The 20,807-nt window shown below is 46.7% G+C and overlaps 2 protein-coding genes across 4 annotated transcripts in view; one reads left to right on the top strand and one right to left on the bottom strand.

Annotated features, from left to right (window-relative positions):
* The window catches only part of ZSWIM8 (zinc finger SWIM-type containing 8), a 106,708-nt gene extending 105,438 nt beyond the window's left edge, over positions 1–1,270 (top strand). For both annotated transcript variants that reach the window (XM_078875487.1, XM_078875488.1), the window contains exon 27: positions 44–1,270. The gene's annotated coding sequence lies outside the window, so the exon portion shown is untranslated. The remainder of the gene's footprint in view (positions 1–43) is intronic.
* Positions 1,271–11,875: 10,605 nt separating this feature from the next.
* LOC144946607 (bifunctional heparan sulfate N-deacetylase/N-sulfotransferase 2-like) overlaps positions 11,876–20,807 on the bottom strand; it is a 76,801-nt gene continuing 67,869 nt past the window's right edge. For both annotated transcript variants that reach the window (XM_078875622.1, XM_078875623.1), the window contains exons 13-14: positions 19,275–19,377; positions 11,876–12,096 (exon numbers count right to left, since the gene is read on the bottom strand). In XM_078875622.1, coding sequence (XP_078731748.1) covers positions 11,950–12,096; positions 19,275–19,377 — 250 coding nt within the window. In that variant the 3' untranslated portion in view covers positions 11,876–11,949. The remainder of the gene's footprint in view (positions 12,097–19,274; positions 19,378–20,807) is intronic.

Here is a 20,807-nt window from a genome sequence, read left to right as displayed (position 1 = left end):
GGAGGAGGTGGAGGAGGTGGAGGAGGTGGAGGAGGTGGAGGAGGTGGGGAGGGAGTTCCTCTTTCCACGCCTTGCAAACCGTGCCCCGGCCCGTTACGTATTAACAACAAGAACGACGCAAGGTGCTTTATTTTCCCATGCGAGGAAGGACGAAGAGAAGGACACAAGAAATAACAACGACTCGGAAGAAACCGTGACTTAAAAGGAATTGAGCATGGGAGATGTTCGTAAAAACATTAAGTCGATATTTTTGTATCATCGTTTTAACGATTTCGGATTTGTGTCGTCTTTCCCCCCTCCCCCCCTTTTCTGAACGCATGCTGACGGTGCATTTATTTTTGGGTGTTGCTGTTTAGGTGTGGTGACGATTTGATTCCGTTACCACGTTTTTGTTGGGTTATATACGTGTGTTCGGCAGGATCGCCTGCTTTTGGCCGTGTAAAACCCCCTTAAGGGGTTATTGCCGAGCCCGAAGCAAGGTAACCCAATGATCGCGTCTCCTTTCCCCACGGTGGCCATTGGTGACTGACATGAAATCAGGTGGCACGTATAAAATATCGGGTGTGAAAGGAGGGGTAATGATTGTTTTTTTTTTCTTTGAAGGGTGAGACAGTTATGACAACTTATACCACAGGATTTACAACTGCCGTTTCGTTACTTTCTAAAATAAAATTTCAAAAACCTTCTCCACAAAACTAACAACAATTACGGGGAAAGAATTTGTATTGCAACAATTTGTTATTTTCTCCCTTAAAGTACAAAGTGTTATTTTTTTGAAAAAATATTAAGCAGCTATGAGTGGAAGTGGGTGATAATTCTTCATATAATAAAACTATAATTGCCGGAACGTTAAAATAATTGTGAAAAAAAAAATTAGAAAAAAAAATTATTGCTTATTCATTGAGTAATTGTGTTTAATGTTTCATTATTTTTTAGACTTGCAGTGTTTATAACATTCCTATGTGTATTGCTTTTTTTCTTGTATATTTCTACTTTGTAAACAAACTGGTAAAGGTTCCATGCTTTGTTTGTGTGTGCAGAAAATCAGTTTAGGCAAGCGAGTGGTTGTGCGCGGAACGGAATGGACCGACGAGAGGGACAGTCTCCGTTACCTCCAACCTGACTTTACTTTGATCGTTTTATACAAAATGATAACGTGTAAAACCCTGTTTCATTTCTCTGTTGGTTTGTTATCGTAGAGATGTGTTGAGCCGTTTTCCTCCAACCTGTTTAGGAAATGTATCAAATTACTTTATGAAATAAAATTCAACATTTCTCAAACTGTGTGCTTGTGTGTTTTATCACAACTGGAGTATTACAGTGTTCACTAATTTTCAGACGGGGGTCGGGAACTTTCGCCGTTATGGGGCCGTCCATAAATGGCGTCACGCACCTAGGGGGGAGGAGGGGGGGGGGGGGTCAGACATTTTTGACGATGTGTGACGAGGTGGGGGGGGGGGTTGAGAAATGTGACGTCACATCAAAATGCGCAACTTTAAATAAATATAAACACGTTCTACTTAATTAAATAGACTTTAATAATTGTTTTATCCTACAACATAAGAGTGCAGCGCCACATTAAATACGCACGACAATGACAATAGTTTAAAGCGATTTGAAGCATGTTTTCTTTTTTTGGGGGGGGGGGCAGAGCTTTGTGACGTCATATTTGAGGGGGGGGGGGTCTGAGAAGACAGAGTCAGTGAGGGCCGCCACACGTTTAACATAATTGGGTTTTCACCTGTGGATCGTCGGGGGACGCACTACAGGTCACCAGGGGCCGCCAGTAACCCGTGGGACTTGCAATGAGGAACACTGGAGTGTTTTATGGATTTTAAGGCACACTTTTATCCGTGTGGATTCCCTTCAACAATGTCCGCGTTGTGTTTTCGCACGGCCGTACCTTCATCTCCCGCGGACGGACTTCGGTTCCCCCTCCTGTTTGACGTTTCAACTTTGCTCCTTTTGCGGGTGGAAGAGAAAACATTTCTGAAGCCGCCTCGGCTCAAGGAACATTTTAGCTCTGAAGAATTGATGGCGGAGGGGTCACGTCATGCTGGTGGGGGTCCCATCTTCATCGATTTTAAAAGTCATGGAGTGCCCGTGCACAGGATGTTGTTCAATGGTCACGGAGCCTGGAGTATCAGTGACTTCTAAATTTGATTCTAGATTTGAAGCTTTCGTGACTGCAAGGATTCATACGCTGGTTTTTTTTCGGAAAAGTCACGTAGGTAAAAAAATCTAATAAAATAAATGAAAACAACTGAATTAAATCACGATGTTTCGGGTGCCAACACAAGCGTCCTTCTTCAGGTGGGGACAACGTAGCGAAAGCACAACCGCTTAAGTGTCTAAGAGATGGCTGTGACGAGGAATTAGATAGTCGCGGGGGATGGAGGGAGGGGGAGCCATGGTGTGTGGGCGGGCTGTGGACTGGGAGGCAACGATGTGAGGAACGGGGAGGGCGCTGGGAGGCAACGCATGGAGCTCAAACTGAAGCTTTGTGATGCAGGGGGCGAAAGTAGATAAGAAAGCAAAGATGAGTGACTTACCGTATAAATCAGAAAAAGTTGGGGGTGCATCTAATAATGTGGTGTGTGGGGGAGAGACCAGATTTGTTTCACTTCACACCAGGCTACAAGTTTGGAGCGCAACTTTACTTTCAAGATGTACTATAATCCTGGGAATGCGGTGCCACTCACGGCTGAAGTCTTCTTTCTCCACATCCTGTTTGTCCTCCAGCTCTCATTTTGTTAATAAAATACCCAACATTTCATAATCGCGCGTGTCATAACCGTGGGTGTGCACGGTTCGAGATACGGGGTTTTGAAAGGAAACAAACACACGAGTGACGTTTCGTTAATGCTATATTTATTGTTTAGTATCTTCACAGACTAGCAAATTAGCGAAAACCATGCAGTTTGTTCACAATGCTTTTACAACTGAATTGCAACGAAAAGCCTTTTTTTCTACCAGGTGGACTTAGAGGACCACGCGTGATTCGACAGCGACTCGCCGCTTACGAACTCTCACCAAGTGGCAGCGTTTTGCCTCTTGACACGTGCTAGCCGTCACTCCATATGTGCCGAAGCCAAAGGACGTCAAGGAATTCGTTTCCCCGCACAGCCCAGCCTCGAATGACGGCAAAGGGAATTCGTCATCCAAAGCCCTGGAAACCCGTAAAGTGAGCGCGCGCGCGTGTGTGTGTGTACGACTTAAGATGCCACGTAACCATAGCAGTTGCATCTTAAGCCAAAATGCGTTCTGGCCTTAAGACGTGCTCGCTAACAGTACTTGCCCCCAAAAGTCTGTTCAGGCTGTTTGGGGGGCCTTTAGTGTATTTACAGCGTTTGTGTGCTTTGGCCTAAGATGCAACTTTGACAAGTGTGCATGGCATCTTAAGCCAACGAGAACTCGCAAAACAAAGCTGGGAGCCGTGGATTAAAGGGGGGTTCCATTCATGCACGGAGACGACACAAGGATCGAGATGTTTTGAAACAAGCGGGAGTTGCACTGTCGTTGGGACGGTCTGAGCGCGTCGGAGTCCACCACCCACAATGCAATGCGCGCATTCAGGGATGAACGCTAATACGGTACAATATATGTGTTTTAATTAAGCGGTTTGGCGGAATAAGGCCAATTCGCATTTGTTTTTGTCTTGGCAACGGTGAAGTACTTAATATGGCAAAGGTTTGTAAAAGGGAGTCCTATCAGGTGATATGGCTTGGTAACAAAAACATAACCGAGGACGTCTTTGGTAGCGCGCAAAGCAACTTCGGCTGGGGCGGGATTATAAAAGGGATCTTTCGAAAGTGAGATCGATTGAAATTTGAATTGATCGCCAAAGTTCCCGGGAGCGCGACTTTCTACTACGGAGGCGCGAAAGCCGATGACGACAAGGAAACATGAAACACGTATGTAAACATTGTGTTGTTCGTTTTTTTTACTTTACTTGAGCTCATCATTTTACTCACATCATGGAAAGGTTGTTAATTGTACAATTTAGCACGATTTGACTTATATTCGTTGTACAGACACATTGGAAGCCATTCTTTTACTGGTTATGTTTAAGACTTCTTACGTAATTTACAGCATCATTGTGGTTACTAATTCATGTAATGCTATAAATATATTAAGACTTCGAAACTAACATTTACACGTGGAATTAAATACAATATTTTTTTCCTTTGCTTTGCACCGGACACGTTTCCTTTGAAGTTACACATTTCAGTTCATCCGTCAAAATTCGTGTCGGTATGACATTGCACTTCTAGTTTACGAAAACTGTTTAAAAAAACAACAACTTAACGGTTGCATGGACACAAACGACGTTTGAGACTGAAACAAGAGAGGAAGATGACGTGAAAGGTCGCGCGCACTCGCCTCGTCACAGCCAATCAAATGCTGGCTTCTGTGACCCCCAATCAACGCCGGACTTAAAATGAGCACTAAAGTCACAGTGTCGTGATATTTTATTAATTGTTCATTTGTTTCGCGGTAACAGGGCCACGTTCACTCGACTGGCAATTTAAAAGGCAATGACGACAACATTCTTACAACACTTTTTTTTTACAGAGCTTGATTAAGTTACCGCATTCTCCAGATTATTAGACGCCCTACAAAATAAGGGGGCATCTCAAACTTGTGGCCAGTGTCAATAAAGGTACGAATATCTGGTCTTGCCCGCAACTTTTCTTTTAAAATACAGGGGAGAAAAGGGTGCCTTTTAATTCAAAGAATACGGTACCACTTTAGTTTTTATTGGCAAAAATACTATAACCAGTTGGATAAAAAAAAAGTATCCTTGGAAATTGTTTCGTAACAATGAGATTGTTTTAGCCATCACATGTGGACCGTCTTCCATCACCATTACGAATGAGATACGAGACGATAAATTGCAGATACGAAAACATCACGATTGTTTTAAAAAACATTTTTGTTAAAGATCCAAGTGTAACAACCGATTCAAATTATTTCCAAACGTTCACACCTTGGTAATGACTGAGACTCGAGTAAAACATAACATCCAGTACGGCAACATAAGAGATTAATATTTGAAAAATAAAATGCTACAAGGCTTTTCGTTACAATATTAATCAAGCACAGACATCATTCCCCCCCCAAAAAACCCTGTAGTTATAAACAAAGCAGTTTATATAAAGTCCTGGCTTTCACCCAGAAAATGAACCTCCTCCTTCTCTACATCTCTAACTCATTCAATATGAATGGCCGTGACAGTGTTAAGAGACTTAACACTAACGCTAGACTTCTAGGCAAGATGAAGAAATAAAAGAAAGAACAAAAAAAGCATCCACTGTGCGTCTCGGCGTGTTGACAAACATGTGCCAAGTGTTTCCGCTCCGTTCTCTTGAGATTCTCATCGGGATCTCGTGCGACGACGGCAGCGGATTCGTCGACCGCGGGACGATGCGGTGTTAATGTTATCATCAGCATCATCAGCATCATCAGCATCATCAGCATTATCATCAGCATTATCATGATCGGCAGCAGCATCATCCCATTAACATTGACACCGCGCCTTTCCATGCAGTGCATCTCACAAATGCCCTGCTGTGGCAGGGGACCCCCTGTGGCAGCTGCCCCTGTGTGTGGCACAAGGCATGGTTGTAGCCACAGCACTGGCCAGCAAGTGGACATCAGTCGTGGGGTGGTGCTGGTGGTGGTGGGGTAGTGGCGATGTGGCTCTCTCAATGAAGCAACTTGCGAGCAATTTGATCATTTTAATCAATTTGATCAATTTGCACCATCTATATTTTAGCAGCCGTTACAGGATATATGTCGTAATCGGATGAAAAACCTTTTATACAAAACTGCACTAGACCCCATGCATAAACACATGATTTTTTTTCTTTTTCCCTAAATCCTTTCACAAACATCAAGTGCCATGTATAATTGATTATTTTATTTATTCAAATTCCCATTGAGGGCGAACCTCACCAATCGTCCCCCACCCCTCACCCTGGGTTGGAAAAAAAAATCTGTAATATCTTACAGCAACCAACCCTGACTACGGGACTGTGTAACTTCCATCCACTGTCTCACAGTCGGCGCTTATATACTATATATGTTAAGACCTTTGGCGGTATGGATTTAATTAAGACGTAACTCGTGTGCTACGGAGTAGACGGGTCCTTAGCTCTGAAACCACAGCTGTTGCCGAACAACTTTAGTTGTTGACTTCTCAGTAACAAAGTTTGCCCTCGCTCCAACGTGACGCTGAAGCTGTATGCGGATGATGCTACGACTGACACGTGCCTTAAAGTCCCGAGTTTTGTAAACTGTGTGCGTTAGCGGCAAAACGAGGGGCAGCCTCTGATGTGAAGCAACCCAACGAATTATTTTTTTTAAAGGAGACGACAGGGCATGTGCACGCAGATATGCGTACACGCACAGCTGTATACGATTGCATGGCATCATCGTAGAAATTTAATGCCAAATTAATGAGATTTGAATTGGAAAAATCAGTTTGGAATTTTAAATGAGATTAACATTTGCGAGAGATATTTTAAATCGATAAGCGGATGTTCTATGTTTAATCAGATTTTGACCACATTACTTTGCAAAGGGGGGAACCCACGGTCGGGCCTGTGAATGGTTTTTGTGAATTTTTCTCTTTTTTTACATTTAATGGATTTAGTCATATGGCCATAACAGACTGTTGGGGCAAGTGCAGTTAGCGAGCACCTATTAAGGCCGGCACGGCACGCAAGGGGGTGGGTGGCCAGCACCACGCCCAGCCTCCTTTGTCTCCCCGGTGGCGATGTTTACACACCGCACCAGGTTACTCATTTGAGGCCGAGTCAACCTAGGGGAGGCCCAGGACAGGTTCAGATAATTGTCACTGGTGTTGGCCATGAGCAGGAATCGAACTCGGGTCGCCGGGTTCGTAGCGCAGCGCGCTAACCGCTACACTACCGCTCCCCATAAGGTACACACCCAGTTGGCAAGTCATATTTCAAGTAATCCATCACTATAATCAGATTACTAAAGGCATATCCTTAAACTATTTTCAGTTCTTAATCAGATTACTTATATTTAGCGTACGCCAATTGATTACTTTTTGTTATTCTGTTCATAAAAAAATAATATACAACTCAAAATAATTAACAAAACAATAAGGCAAATGAAGGTTTTCAGCAGCTTGGCTAAATGCGAGAACATGACGGTGTACAAAGCCTGCAATCATAACAGTGTCAGCATTTTGAAAATTAAGTCGACCTAACGCATGCTAATTTGAATAAAACCATCACTGAAGTAATAACTTAACATCACTTTTCCAAGCACCAAAAACGGGAGGGATTATGTCACGTTCCGACTACGACCCGGAGTAATCCATAATCACAGGCCAATTAAAATGTTTAAAAGTCACCACCCCCCCTCTCTCCAACATCGCTAATGCGCCCCCCCCCCCCCCCCTAAGCGGCGGTGCCGGCGAGCGACTGGCTGCGTGAACTTGAGCACACTTGGCACTTCTTGAAACACGAAAGAGTCACCCCTCGGGGCGAGCATCACGAGCAACCACGAAGACAACAACAACAACAGCGCCACCACCACCACCACCACCAAAGCGGGAGTCCGGACAAAACGAACCGGGGTGCGGTGTAGCCCGCGGCCATGGGAACACGGACCCCACTTTTTTCCACTGCGCAACAGAGAGAGGACCCACGCCCGTGGCCGGGCCGCGCGAGGTGCCGAGCTGGCACGGCTCGGATGTGCCGGTGGAAAGAGGGGTTCTGTACAGATCAGACTGGTTCTGGGAACCCACCTGGCGCCCCTAAGCTACCGCGCTCACAACATAGGCAACTAACAAACCGGCCGCTGGGCCAACGTGTGTTAATCAACAACGTCACGTGCTGCGCGATCGCTTTATTTTTATTTACACCGCTGAATGTGTTCGCGTAATAATTTAGTCCGTTCCTTTTTCGTCCCGTTTGTGTTCCGTGAAAACGGCCGCCCTCTCGGCTCTTGCAAATGTGCGTTATAATACTATTGTTGCTTTCGGTATACAAGTTTACTTTATGCTGATATCAAGGCGTGCACAAGATGCCTAACCTCGCTGACAAAACCACAGTCGTGGTTCAGCAGAGAACTGAAACCGAACCAACATTTTTTTTATCGACAACGAAAACATTTCCAGCTGCCGCCAAGCGTTATTTCCCTTTGCCCAAGAAATAATGAAATGCTCATATACACAGATTGCATCGATTCTAAATATACAAAAAGTCAGTGCTAAAAAAAAAAGGAAATTGCACCACGATACTTATTGTCCCACGACGGAACGTTAAAAACACATTGGGGGCACGGGGGGGGGGGGTAGATTTACACTGGAGCCAGATAAATACGGCCGGGTGGCACGGGCGGCACACTGTCGCTATGATGATGACGAGACCGTGTGTTCTCCCACACAGGCGGGCGAGTAGCGGGGGCACAGATCGCAAGGGTGGGGATCGGCGATGGGAAGAGTGGACAGCCTGGTTCTGCAACGCCAATTAAGGATCCGTCACAATGCAGAGCCCGAAATACAGTCTTAAGACTCGGCGAGGCTTTCCTGGGTAAATTAAGGATCCCAATAATTTAGATATCTGTTGTTGCTATTCTTATGACTTTGAAACAACGTGGCGGAACACATTTTTGAGGATATTGTTTTTGTGATGGCATCGCTGCTAGAACTCAACGCAAAGCGTGGAACATTCGAGCATTGCATAAGGAAAGACGACAGGGCAGCGATTACCGTGATTGCGCTACGGACCCGGGTGGACTTGAGTTTGATTTCCGGCAGACAAGGATAGATGTCTGGCCACGGCTGGCAACATTTGAATCGATCCCTTGGATCTCAGCTGTTCACCAACCCGCATTAACCAGTGCGGTGAGGTATGGTCAAACTATCCCCATGACCGGCATGGCATGGCTTTAGTCGACCAGAGGATTGGCAAAGCAGCTGAACACGAGCAGTGATTCTGAAATGCTACAACCATTTAGCTTGTAAATACATCGAAAAATATGTTCATTTGAAACGGATTCTTGTTTTGCACCTTGTGTGTTAATAAAATATAATGGATACCGTGTTTCAGATTTGAAAACAAATCTTGTATAGAGATGATCTGTTTAAAGAACTTTACATTAAAATATTAAAAATGAAATGTTAAGGTGTTTGCTTCGATACAAATTTTTGAAAGGTAAGTTGAGTTTTTCGTATTTTTTTTTTATAAAAGCACCACATTTTTATTTTTGTAGCCGATGATGAAAAGGAGAAAACTTGTGTATATAAACTTGTGAGCACAAGCCAGAAGGGTGGCGACAGTGGTGGCCTGTGATGCACACACACCAGTTGGCCAGCTTCACGTCATTGATCCACAAGGCAAAACATAAAAACAAAAGTGAATGGGAGAGACTCAAAGTCCGTTGCTATATCACGAGTACATCGATTTTCACAGCGACCCCTTTTTCCACACGTGGGGTGAGTTTTTAGAGTTACAATTCCGCCAAATCACCGCGCGCAATGCGGAGTGACCCCCCCCCCCCCCCCCGTGCTTGGCTCGAACGCCGCTCGGCTAATTTGCACACAAACTCAGCTGCCTGATTCCACTCGCTCAATCGTCCCCGCGTCATTTACTGGCGGGCTCATGCCGACCGCGAGCAATGCCCGTCCCCTTTTGCAACGCCGCTAAACTGTTCACTTCCGTTTGCGTTGGGCTGGCCGGTTTTTTTCAGGTTTTTTAAAATCTGAAATGTACTCGAGTGGGATTCGAATGGATGATTAATTCAACTGCAGGGGGTGAGAAAGAAACTTAAATGAAAATTAGAAAGAAAAATATATGGATAAAAAGTATCCTCCCCCATAGAGGCTAGTCAGTTTGACACTAAGCTTTCGCGACCAATATTATCCATAAGAGCTTTTTTTAAAATTCAATTATCCCTCTATTTAAGACCGAAACAGGGTTTCTCCACAATTGTGGCTGTCGCCTGATGCGGCTGGTTGTAATCACCGGCAAAACATCACGGTGCTAGAATCGTCAATGCTGCAGTGGGTTTACTCTCCACCACACCGGTGCGCTGAAGTAGTGTTGGGTGGTGGCGGGTTGAACGACACATTTATGTTGACGAGATATAACCCAAAAAATAAAACCTCTATTATGGATATGAAGCTTATGTGAAAAAAAGGACAATTCTGGCCAAACGCACTTGCATCGGAGCACTAAATACGACACGCCGCCACCGCACGCTGATGCGGGCAGCGAGCACCTTTGCAATTTTGCTATAAATGCTGCCGAAATAAATCCCGATGCGGTTGGGTGATTTACAAAAGTGTCACAGTCAATTTCATTAAGAGCCCTATTTGTGTGGCGCAGTGGAGTATATAATGATATAACAGAAGAGAGAGACGATGGTCAATCTCTGAAGTCGAGTTCGAACGTCATCTTCTTGTAATATTGTGGATGTTCCAAAGCAATTCTGGCCGACTCATTCTATACTTGCTCATGTACGCTCAAAAATAAACTGGCCAAACATCCCAAATGCAGGGCCCTCTTGATCATAAGAGTAGGGAGGGACTCACTGAGGCTTCCCCTGGGTGGATAATTCAAAGGACTACAGCACAATTAAATTAAACACAACCCGACGTTTAATAGCAACAGTTGTGTGTGTGTAGTAATCAGTGACAAACCGAGACACTTTCTACGACTTCACATTCAGCTGTAAAAAAGTAGTGGCTTCAAAGGCTTGAACCCGGACATTTGTGTAGCTACCAGAACAATACCCTGACATCAAATAAACACAGCACGTCAGCATTTACAATCGCCTTTTATGACCTTTGCACCATGGTCTGCACAACTATGCACATATTTACATCGGAGAGGGGGCCTCTATGTACACCTGTCGGAAACAATTGTTGTCAAGTGCAACCGTCTGTGGTCCTTGAACGCAGCCGTCGCTAAATCCGAATGCTCCAGCCATCGCATTCACGGCTTCGAGACCATGACAATCGAGAACGAGGCCGACTCGGCAAAGAAAACAAGAAATATTCACATATTCACAGCTGAGATGAGAAGAGGAAGCCAATGCCTTCAACGAGGCCGCACTGGAATATTGCATTGTCCCATCGGGGTACCTTGGCTTGGGCCCCACGCGTCTCTTGCGACCTCGTGCGAGCGAGCGAGCGAGCGAGAGGCAGTCCGTGACGTTTATCCCCAACGGTCGCTGTGGAGTCGTCCAGTCGACACTTCGCGTTGACCGTTCCAGGGCGCAAAAAAAAAGCGTGGACGTTCGGAAAGACGACGCGGCGGGGCGGGAGAGGGTTTCACCGACGAGTGGAACGAGCGCGCCGGATGGAAGGAGGCGCGAGACACCGAGACGCGCTTTGGAGCGGCAGCCAGAGGGTCGGCGACCTGCGGCCCGCCATGCAGGCGGGAATCTGGCAGAGGGAAGAGCGACGGTGAGGTGCAGCAGCGTGAACAGCGGACCATCCTCCAGGCCTTGATGTTCCAGTGACGCTGGCGTACCGCCACTCCAACATGGCGTCGCAGTGATGTGGAGAACGAACCAGCGGACTTATCTCAATGCACTTTTCAGCTTGTGGTCTCGTCGTGCCGGATGGGTTTTCTCTGGGTACTCCGGTTTGCGCCAACGCCGACAATGTACAACGAAGGGATCGCCCAAGGAAATCCCAATCTTTCCAAACCGAAAGATCAAAACACACGCGGCCAACTCGGCCGCCGCAGACGAGAAGCGACGACACCCACTGTCAAAAGGGGGAAGGAAAAAAAAAGTAACTGTGCAAATAACGACGGCGCCAGCTGGCGGCGGCCCCCACGCCCCCCGCACGCCCCCCCCCCCACCACCCCTGCTCAGCGGCAATGGGCCAGGCCCGGCTCAGAGGCGCGCAGTGCGGACCGAACCATCGGCGCGGAAGTGCGGGGGGCGTTTTCGCTGCTATCTGTTCTTGTGGGGGTCCGGGCGAGGCCTCGGAGGCGGCAGTTCGTCGCGCAGCCACGTGGGCAGCGGGTAGCGCAGGCGGCTGAGCAGCTTCAGCAGCTCCGCGTTCTGCTCTCTGTAGTAGTCCGAGAGGAACTCGCGTGACTGAAGCAACCGGCACGGGAGGTGGTGGCCGATGCGGGGAGCAGAAGGGGAAGAGAAGGGGACGAGACGGAGACACACGCGTGCGCGATTAAAACACATGCATGAGGAATTCGCATTCTGAGCTGCTTGTTACAACAGACTTGGAAGTCTTGATAATGATGATGATATCATAACCGGCAAGGACGCATCGAATCATCGATGAACGTAGGCTCGTCACATTCTCTCGATAAACGCTACGACTAGAGTGATTCATTACATCCTTTCTGATTTATGCAAATGACATGCAAGTTGTACGCTACCGTTACATGTGCTCTCGACGGACTCGCTGACAACATTGCAAGCGCGACTGAAAAAAATAAGTGGCAAAACAAAGCAGGCAGAATTGAATGAGACGAAATACTTTTTTTCGGCCTACTAAAGACCGGCAATATTGACATTTCATCACATCTCTGTGGGCGAACCATTACACAAAACCCAGATTCACTGAGACTCCCAAGTCGGTCAAGCCTCGAGCAGCTATATCTATGTGGGACCGTTGTTGACAGAATCAAGAAGATAATAAAGAAAAAGGGGTTTACCCTTTCTGGAAATAATACGGGAGGTGTGAAAACGTTCAAACCCGAAAGAGACACCTATTACAAGGCACATTACAAGATATAGCTGCTTAATTCGAGCTATCAATGCTTCGGCATTTCCATCCTCCTCGTAATGTTCGCTTATTGGCAGCCGATGGTCTCTAGCACCAGTGAGACAAGGCCATGGACAGAGTTGTAGGCTAATCAATTTCAAGAACAATTCATACACCTTCTTGGTTCTTTCGGTAAAGTCACGTAGAAGGGAAATAATAAAATAATATTAATATAAAACAATACAATTATCACGACGTTTCGATTGCAACAGAAGCAATCGTCATCATGGTTTTCACACCTGATGATGATTGCTTGTGTTGCAATCGAAAAGTAGTTTAGTTTAGAACATCTAAAGACCTCCTGTTTTATTGCCAGTTGGGCTAAAGCAGTTTATATATTTTTTGATCAACCTCCTTCTTGTATGCGGCAATTCATGGTCATTAGTCGGTGCGACTAATTGGCCGGCTGCGTCCGGCGAAAAATCGAGAGCAAACTCGAAAAGTTCGACTGCCGTGGAATGAAAAAGTCTCGGAAGCAGTGCGCGAGGAGGGATGGGGGCCGCTTTCTTACACAGGGGTGGTGTTACGATAAACTGCAACTTGAATCACTACCTATGAGATCTTCACTCAAAACTGCTCTAGAGGAGTTGTACACCAAAGAGCTGCCACTGCTATTCAGTGGCCTAAAATAAAATGTTTCGCTCCGGATGACCGCTGCAAAGTATGATCTGTGTTTTGATTTCGCATTGAAAATGTTGATACTCCGACTGATGCTCCTGCTGTTGTGGAGTGACTCATGCAGCCAGCTATGGCTGCATGGTTTAGTGGTACATGTTGTTTATGTCGTTTATTGTGAAAATTCGGTCACAGTTCCTATGATCACTGTTACATTGCTTTTATGGCTTTATTGCGGTGATTTCGAAAAGTTTTTTTGGTTTGGCCATGTTTGTTTGTTGTAGTACGGAGTTAGACTGATGGCCTTAATCTAAGTTGTCTTGTGGTTGTTGATGTTTGACTTGCATCCCACTGGGATTTTTTGCACAGAGCGTTGGTGTACGGTGCTTTTTCTGGAATATTTTGCTGTCTTTTCCTGGATTTTCTGTTTGCACATAGTCACTTTAAGATGTTTTATTGTTGTGGCTGCACCCAATTCAAGAGCCGAATGGCTCACAAGGCTATACCTAATAAATGGAAACTGAAACGATGACAGGACTCGCCACGTGGTGGCAGCATCGATCCGTGGACAGGTAACCTCTGAAAGTAACGTCGATAACCTAAAAACTAAACTGTGAAAAATAATAATAGGTTTTTACCCTTACTGGCACTAAAACAGGTGTTAAGATGTTCAAACACCCCCATATATAGCTGTTGCAAGGAATTGTTTGAATGTTCACCGCAAGTGCGTCTGGTTCATGCAGACTTGATTTTTTTCAAAAGATTTTTATTTGGTGTTTGAACATCTTAACATCAGTTTTATTGGCAGAAAGGGTAAAGCCGATTCTTAATTTTCATACTTTGATCCTAGCAAAAAGGTCCCATGATAAAACTAAACTATTGTTTTTATATTTTACCAGGTAGGGCCGACTAAGCTATATATGAACCTTATGGCGGTACCCCGGGGTACCATAGTACCCCGGCTCTCGCACACTGTCCGTGATGCAGTCATCTTTAGTCTGTTGATGGTCGGCGATGCGGCAATCGACTCATCTCGACGAGCTGTACACGATGCACCACTAGGGTGCATACGAGCGTTCAGGGTTTCAGCGCAATCGTCCTCACTGCGGTTCGACATCGTGAATTGGCACTGATTTAGGATTGATTGATACCCCAGTCGCAGAGTTAAGTACACCCCTAGAAAAAATAGTCCCAGAAATAAAATATTTAATTTCCTCGGCCATTTTGTATTATTTGGGACCCCGGGGAACCGCAATGAGGATCATTTAGCGATTTTTTCGTAAGCGACCTGGCCACATGATTAAGCAACGAAGTGGCTTATCGCGTGCAAATTGAAAACACCTCAGTACTCTAAAGGCGTGGTGTCGAATCAAAAATATGGAGGGGAAAAACCGGAGTACGCGGAGAAAAATCCACGCAACCATGGGGAGAACACGCAAACTCCAAATATACAGCAGGCGTGAGGGTCAGGATCGAACCCACGACCTCCTGTGTGCTAGGGGAGGCAGTTAACATCTCGCCACTACGGCGCCCTTGTGCAGTTTTCCTCCTAACGGCAGTGTCGTCATTGACTGAACGTGTTCAGTGTTTTGTCATCTTCGAGTCTGAGCAGCACAATGAGACTGGTGACCTCTGCATTTAAAAGTCTGGCGTGCGAAGCATTAGCACCAGCATCCCACCTCTCTGTTGATAACCACATTTTAACGTCAGAGACTGCACAAGTGCAATAATCGTAGGGTGTGCGACTTTGATAAGAGCTGTTTAATAAAAGAAAACGATAATGATAGAAGCAATAAATCTATCTTTATTGCTGTACGCTTATCGGTGTGCCGTTAATCTCGACTCAATACTCGCGATTGTGACGCACGGTGCTTCTGCGTTGTGTTACATGAGCCGGTGTGCTTGCTCTCTCCATAACAATGGCGAAATCATTCTACATGGAGCCGAATGTATATTAAAAAAATTTAATATACAATTTTTATAATTGCTGCTTTTGCTACATATCGGAACAAAGACCAGAGTAACAAGTGTAATATCGCTCTATAAAGGTATAAAAAATATAATTATTTAATAATAAAAAATAGATGTGTATCCCTGCTCAAATGCAGATTGAGTTGGAGCACTCCTCTCGACTGGTGACCCTGAGAGCCAGTGGTGGAAATTCCACATTCCCATGGCGGCGGCCAGATTCGCGACAGGATGACCACCATTGGCTTCCCGTAAAGCGGTACAAACGACATTGATCCCTGGAGGCATGATAGGCTGGCTGAGTCTACCACCGGCATCTTTGTTAACAAGAAAACTGTAAACTGCGAGTGCTGTGATCACTGAGCTACCCTTCCCGTTATAAACACATTAGTGCTGTTAAAATAACACAACCTGAACAATAACAATAATAGTGGTAACATCACAGCCCTTTGCCAATCCACTGCTGAATGGAGATCTTCCCGTGTTTAATCATACTCGACGATGCTGGTCAGCGTGTGGGTTATTTCAGTTTCCTTCCACATTCAAAAAAACAAATCTTAATCAAGAATTTGACCCATATATCCCAAGGTAGCCGGACCCTCCTGAAGGAACAGTTTTGAGAATTCAGCGACGCTTTGCAAGGCCAATAGCCGACGTTAAATATTGGAACTCAATACGGCCGAAGTCAATCTCAGGAAATTATTGCTACTTACATTTGCATTATCAAGTTGACGTTTAAACAAAAAATCTTCTCCAAAGACAAAGATCCCCCTTATAGCCTTGAGAGACGTCTGGGGGCAAGTACTTTGAGCGGGCTCCGATGCGACTGGCAAGGCACACGAAGGGGGTGGATGGCCAACACCACGCCCAGCCACCTTTGTCTCCCCAGTGTCAATGTTTTTATTTTATTTAACAGAGCCCCAAGCACTTATGTAAGGCTAAGTCAACCTCGGGGAGGCGCAGAACCCAGCTCAAATAGTATTGGTCATGACCGGGAATCAAATTCGGGTCGCCGAGTTCGTATAAAAGCATCTCACGTTTATTTAAATTCACGCTAAAGCTTCTCCCCATCTATCTTAAGTCGAGCCCACAACCCTTAATCTATAGCCAAACTCGATTGAACATTAACAACATAAAACCGTCCAGACGTGAGATGACCGCCGGGAGGCAAAAAAAAAACAACAATCGGCGATTCTGAATTACCGAACAAAAACCCGAATCCATTACCGAACAAAACAACATTGCAAACGCACCGTTACGAACGGTTTCGCTTGCGAGCGTCATAAACGCGACCTTGTCAACTTTGAATAGCGTTATTTACTCTTCCCAGAATAGGTCTTGTTGTTATTATTTTTAAGGCGGTTCGGGGATGGGAGAAGCAGTTTCGCAGAATGAAAGGACAGCTCGCGGCGAGTCCTACAATGGCTCTGACCGCAGGCCACTTGGCACAATAGCAAGAGGAGCACTGGATCAGTGCAAGTCCTGCACGAACCCACATCGGTGTGGGGGGGGGGGGGTGGCGGCACAATGCTCATGACCCAGCACTTGCAAATCACTTGTGACCCAACGAGGCTCACTCACTACCTGTGGTTAACCCGCCTTCTCAAGTCAAGCGAGCTGATGGTCGTCTCAGCATGGTCACGAACGATTTTCTTGGACAAGCCTTCACATTCAATTTTGGTTTCTCAACTATGAAATTACAAAGTACAAAAAAAATCTGCTTCGACTGCCACGGTACGAGTAGCTCCAAAGGAGGGCGTGTGGGAAAGTGCAGTAACCCCCTGGCGCGTGGATAGCAGCTCACTTGAAGGGACATCCGGAGTTGTGATATCTCATTCAAGTGGCTTTTATCGAACGACCCATAGCTAGTAAGAGGTAAAGCCCTGCAATTTCTTGCTAACGCCACTGCCCTGGGAAGGGCCTACACTAGGAGGGAGCTCTAGAGGGGTATCTGGCCTACTCCTCCAAACCGGCCAGACACCTTGGAAATATCCACACACTTTACCCCATCAGACGCGACCTAACCCGTTAATACTGCTGCTGCATGCACAGAGGCACTTGAGGTGGAGGATCACCAATCCGGCGCGCGCTCAACCAATACGCCACCCGAATTAGTAGGACGGTAATAATAACAACGACCCACCCGATGTCTGCCCTGCTGGAGGAGAAACGCATCCGTAACCGTAAGAATGAGGGACCACTCATTTGGCCTCACGGCAGAGACAGCCTAATGCAGTCTGCGTCACGCGCATTCCCAAACGACAGGTCTGTAACTCTCTCCGGGGAGGAGGGTGGGAGAGGAGGAGAGAGCGCGGCCATGGGAGGAGAGGGAGGAGGAGGAGGGTGGGTGGGTGGAGATGTACGGGGCAATGGGTTTACATTTTATGTCGGCTGAAAAGGGCAAAGAACCATTATGGGCAGCATCTGCAGCAAGCAATGAGGCTTGAGGGAACAGGCAAAGGCCCATTAGGCTGAAGACACTAGTATATAAAAAAAATACTCCCAGTGCCGACAACGGCGTTGGGAAGCAGACAAATAAAAATAAATATAAACGGACGATGGCACCACGCTCTGAGTCAGCGATGAAGAAAAAAAAAACCCTCGTAAAAAGCAATAATTTGTCAGGAGCTTCCATCCCTCTCACCCCCCTCTGCCCATGCAAGCCAATCCGTTTCTCGAAGATTAAATAATCTGCATTATTGAAACGATCGTTAAAACCATATTCGGATTGCGCACAGATAGGGTCGTTGATTCCACTGCGGAGGTTTTCGAGGCTGCGCCGTCCGGCCACCCGGCGTGCTTTCGGGTCGTACCGCGGGGACGTTGTTCGTCACGACGTCCGACGTTTCCGCCCCACATGTCGGGCGCTTCAAGGAACGACGCGTTCGGGTGGAACCCGAAAATACATCGGGGGAGGTATTTTATAAAAAACACGGCGACAACGTGAACTCTTCTCGTGTATTGGCCTACTCACCATGGCCATTGTGCTCGCAAAAGTGTACCATAACTCGGCTAGGTTTAACTCCGCTATGACAAAGGAACATTCCACAAAACATCACCTATTATTATTATAATAAAAATCCTCTTTAGTGCTTTTGGCGAATGTGTTGAGTCTTTTTGTTCCATGTGATTGTACGCCACTGCCAATGCAGAAACAATAATGGTTTGTTGAACAGGGCTCCGTTATTAGTTGCCTAAAAATAGAAACAGGCTTATAAAAGAGAAACAAAAAAAAAACAGGCTTCGTTGGACTATTCGTTGAAACAGTAAAAAAATAAATCCTTAGCCGGCTTCGGCGTTCTGTGGCTCATCAGCAGGGAACAGCCAGGTAACGAAACGCTGCCACGTTTCAGCGTTTGTCAGGAACGTTTATTTATTTGTTGCATGCGTAGCGTGCCGAGACAAAGCGTTAATTATTCTGTAATTATAATGTATTGAGCTCTTCACGCCGTCGGTCGCAATTAAAAGCGATCAGCACTTGAGGTTTTGATTCTCTGAGCGTCATCAGATGATGACGCGTCATCAGCTGCCACTTGGAGCCACGTTTAACGCAGGAGGCCTTCCCTCTACGGCGAGGACAGGGATGCACACCCGCACAACGGATGTTCACTACAGACGGCGGTCGCATTTTATCCTAATTGGCTGCGAGCACAGAAATCTGGCATGGCAGACGATGGGGTGGTGTGCCTAACAACACCACACCTCCGATTAGCACGGTTGGCTCAGTACGGTGCAGAAGAAGTTCAACAGACACACAAGACAAAGGGCCCCCATATAGCCTTTACCAGACCGTTTGGGGGGGGGGGGGGGCAAACGCTGACGAGCGAGCCCCGACGAAGGCCCGCACACCAGCCACACCGCGGCACCGCGGCACAGCGGCACGCACTCCCACGTGTCTCTCTCTCACCCGCGGCTCCATCTCGGGGTATCTCCTGCCCTTGCCGGTGCCCAGGCACTGCCGCTTGCCGTCCGGGAGCACGTGACACCAGAAGCCCTTTTCCACGTCAAACCTGTGCGGGCAGAAGCGTCACGCGATGATAAACTCTACCCCCACCGCCCGCCCGCCCGCCCGCCCGCCCGGGGATTCAACACACTGTATTCTTGGTTCTTTGGGTAAAGTCAAGTAGATAGAAAATACAATGCGATCGAAACGTCGTGGGGTTTTTTGCTATTATTATTATTTTCAATACAAATTGTTTCATTTTTATTTATTTAATTTTATGATCTGTTATTTAGATTTTATTTTCTATCTATGTGACTTTACCGAAAGAGCCAAGAATATGAATTCCTGCAGTCACGAGAGTTTTAAGTCAAAATTCAATACACTGTCACGAAGCCCGCGTCACGGCTCGATTCGAGAATCGATTCCGTCTCGTCTGTTCCCCTCACGGCGTGCCTCGTCCGTTTTGTCGGCGCTCGTCCGTTTTGTTCCGTCTCGCTCTCCCCTCCCGAAAGGGTGGGGGGGGGCGGTGAAGCCAAATCCCACGTGCAGCGTCTCCGTTTTAGCGCCGCCGGGCGCCATGCTGCTCACCGTGCGTCTCGTTTGTCCGCGTCGCGGTCAGTGCGCCCGGTCAGCCCGACGGGGAGAGCTGCGCGGGCTGCGCTCGAATCGGTGGATACGCGCGCAAAATTGTGCGCGTCCCCCCCCCCCCCCCCGAGCGTCGAAATCCATTTTGATGGCGGAATCGTTGCACTCCCCAGAGCTCGTGGCGACTCGGTCACCCGCGGTCTCATGTCGGCCGCATCGACTCCCATCAACTTCATATTGGTTGTGCCGTTAAACTGTCCTCGTTGTCGCCATCGTCACTGTTGTTGTCAGCCTGCAACTTCCCACCGCTGGGCAAAAGCCTTCCACAATTTCTCCAACTCCTTCATTTTCCCAGTTGCTCTTGTCCGGAAGTTGCCTCCGAATTCTGCGACTTCTTCTTCTTCTCACTCGTCTCTCGCTCAACTGTTCCGCTGCTTCTTCCTCCGCTGCTGCTATTGCCGTCTCTCGGTCTGCACTCTGCCGTTCATTTTCTCATCGATAAACTTCAGTGCTTAATGTTGAATCTGGTTTTCAGGGTGGTCAATGACACGCTCCAGCTCAGATGAATTTATGAACAACTGTGAACTCTAAATGTCAAGGTGTCTCCTTGCGGACCCGCTCATACGGGACATCTCTGAAAAAGAGCTTCATAGCTCATCATATTTGTGTTACTGTATGGGTCAGAGTGGGATTTTTCCACAATGTAGGCACAGGTGAACGAATATAGGCACACGTGAGCGATTCTTGGGAATTTCATTGAAGGTTTATGTGTGTATGTTGAACTTCTTTCGCACCGTACGTAGCCAACCGTGCTAATCAGAGTGTGCGGAGGGAAGGACAACAAAGAGACAAGAACGCTAAGTCTGCGCGTAGAGTATTAGAAAGCGGTAATGGAAGGAGGGCGATCTGCCA

Source organism: Lampetra fluviatilis, chromosome 41 (genome assembly GCF_964198595.1).
Source record: "Lampetra fluviatilis chromosome 41, kcLamFluv1.1, whole genome shotgun sequence".
In the NCBI taxonomy this organism is placed as follows: domain Eukaryota; kingdom Metazoa; phylum Chordata; class Hyperoartia; order Petromyzontiformes; family Petromyzontidae; genus Lampetra; species Lampetra fluviatilis.
This window is presented reverse-complemented; position numbering and strand designations above follow the sequence as displayed.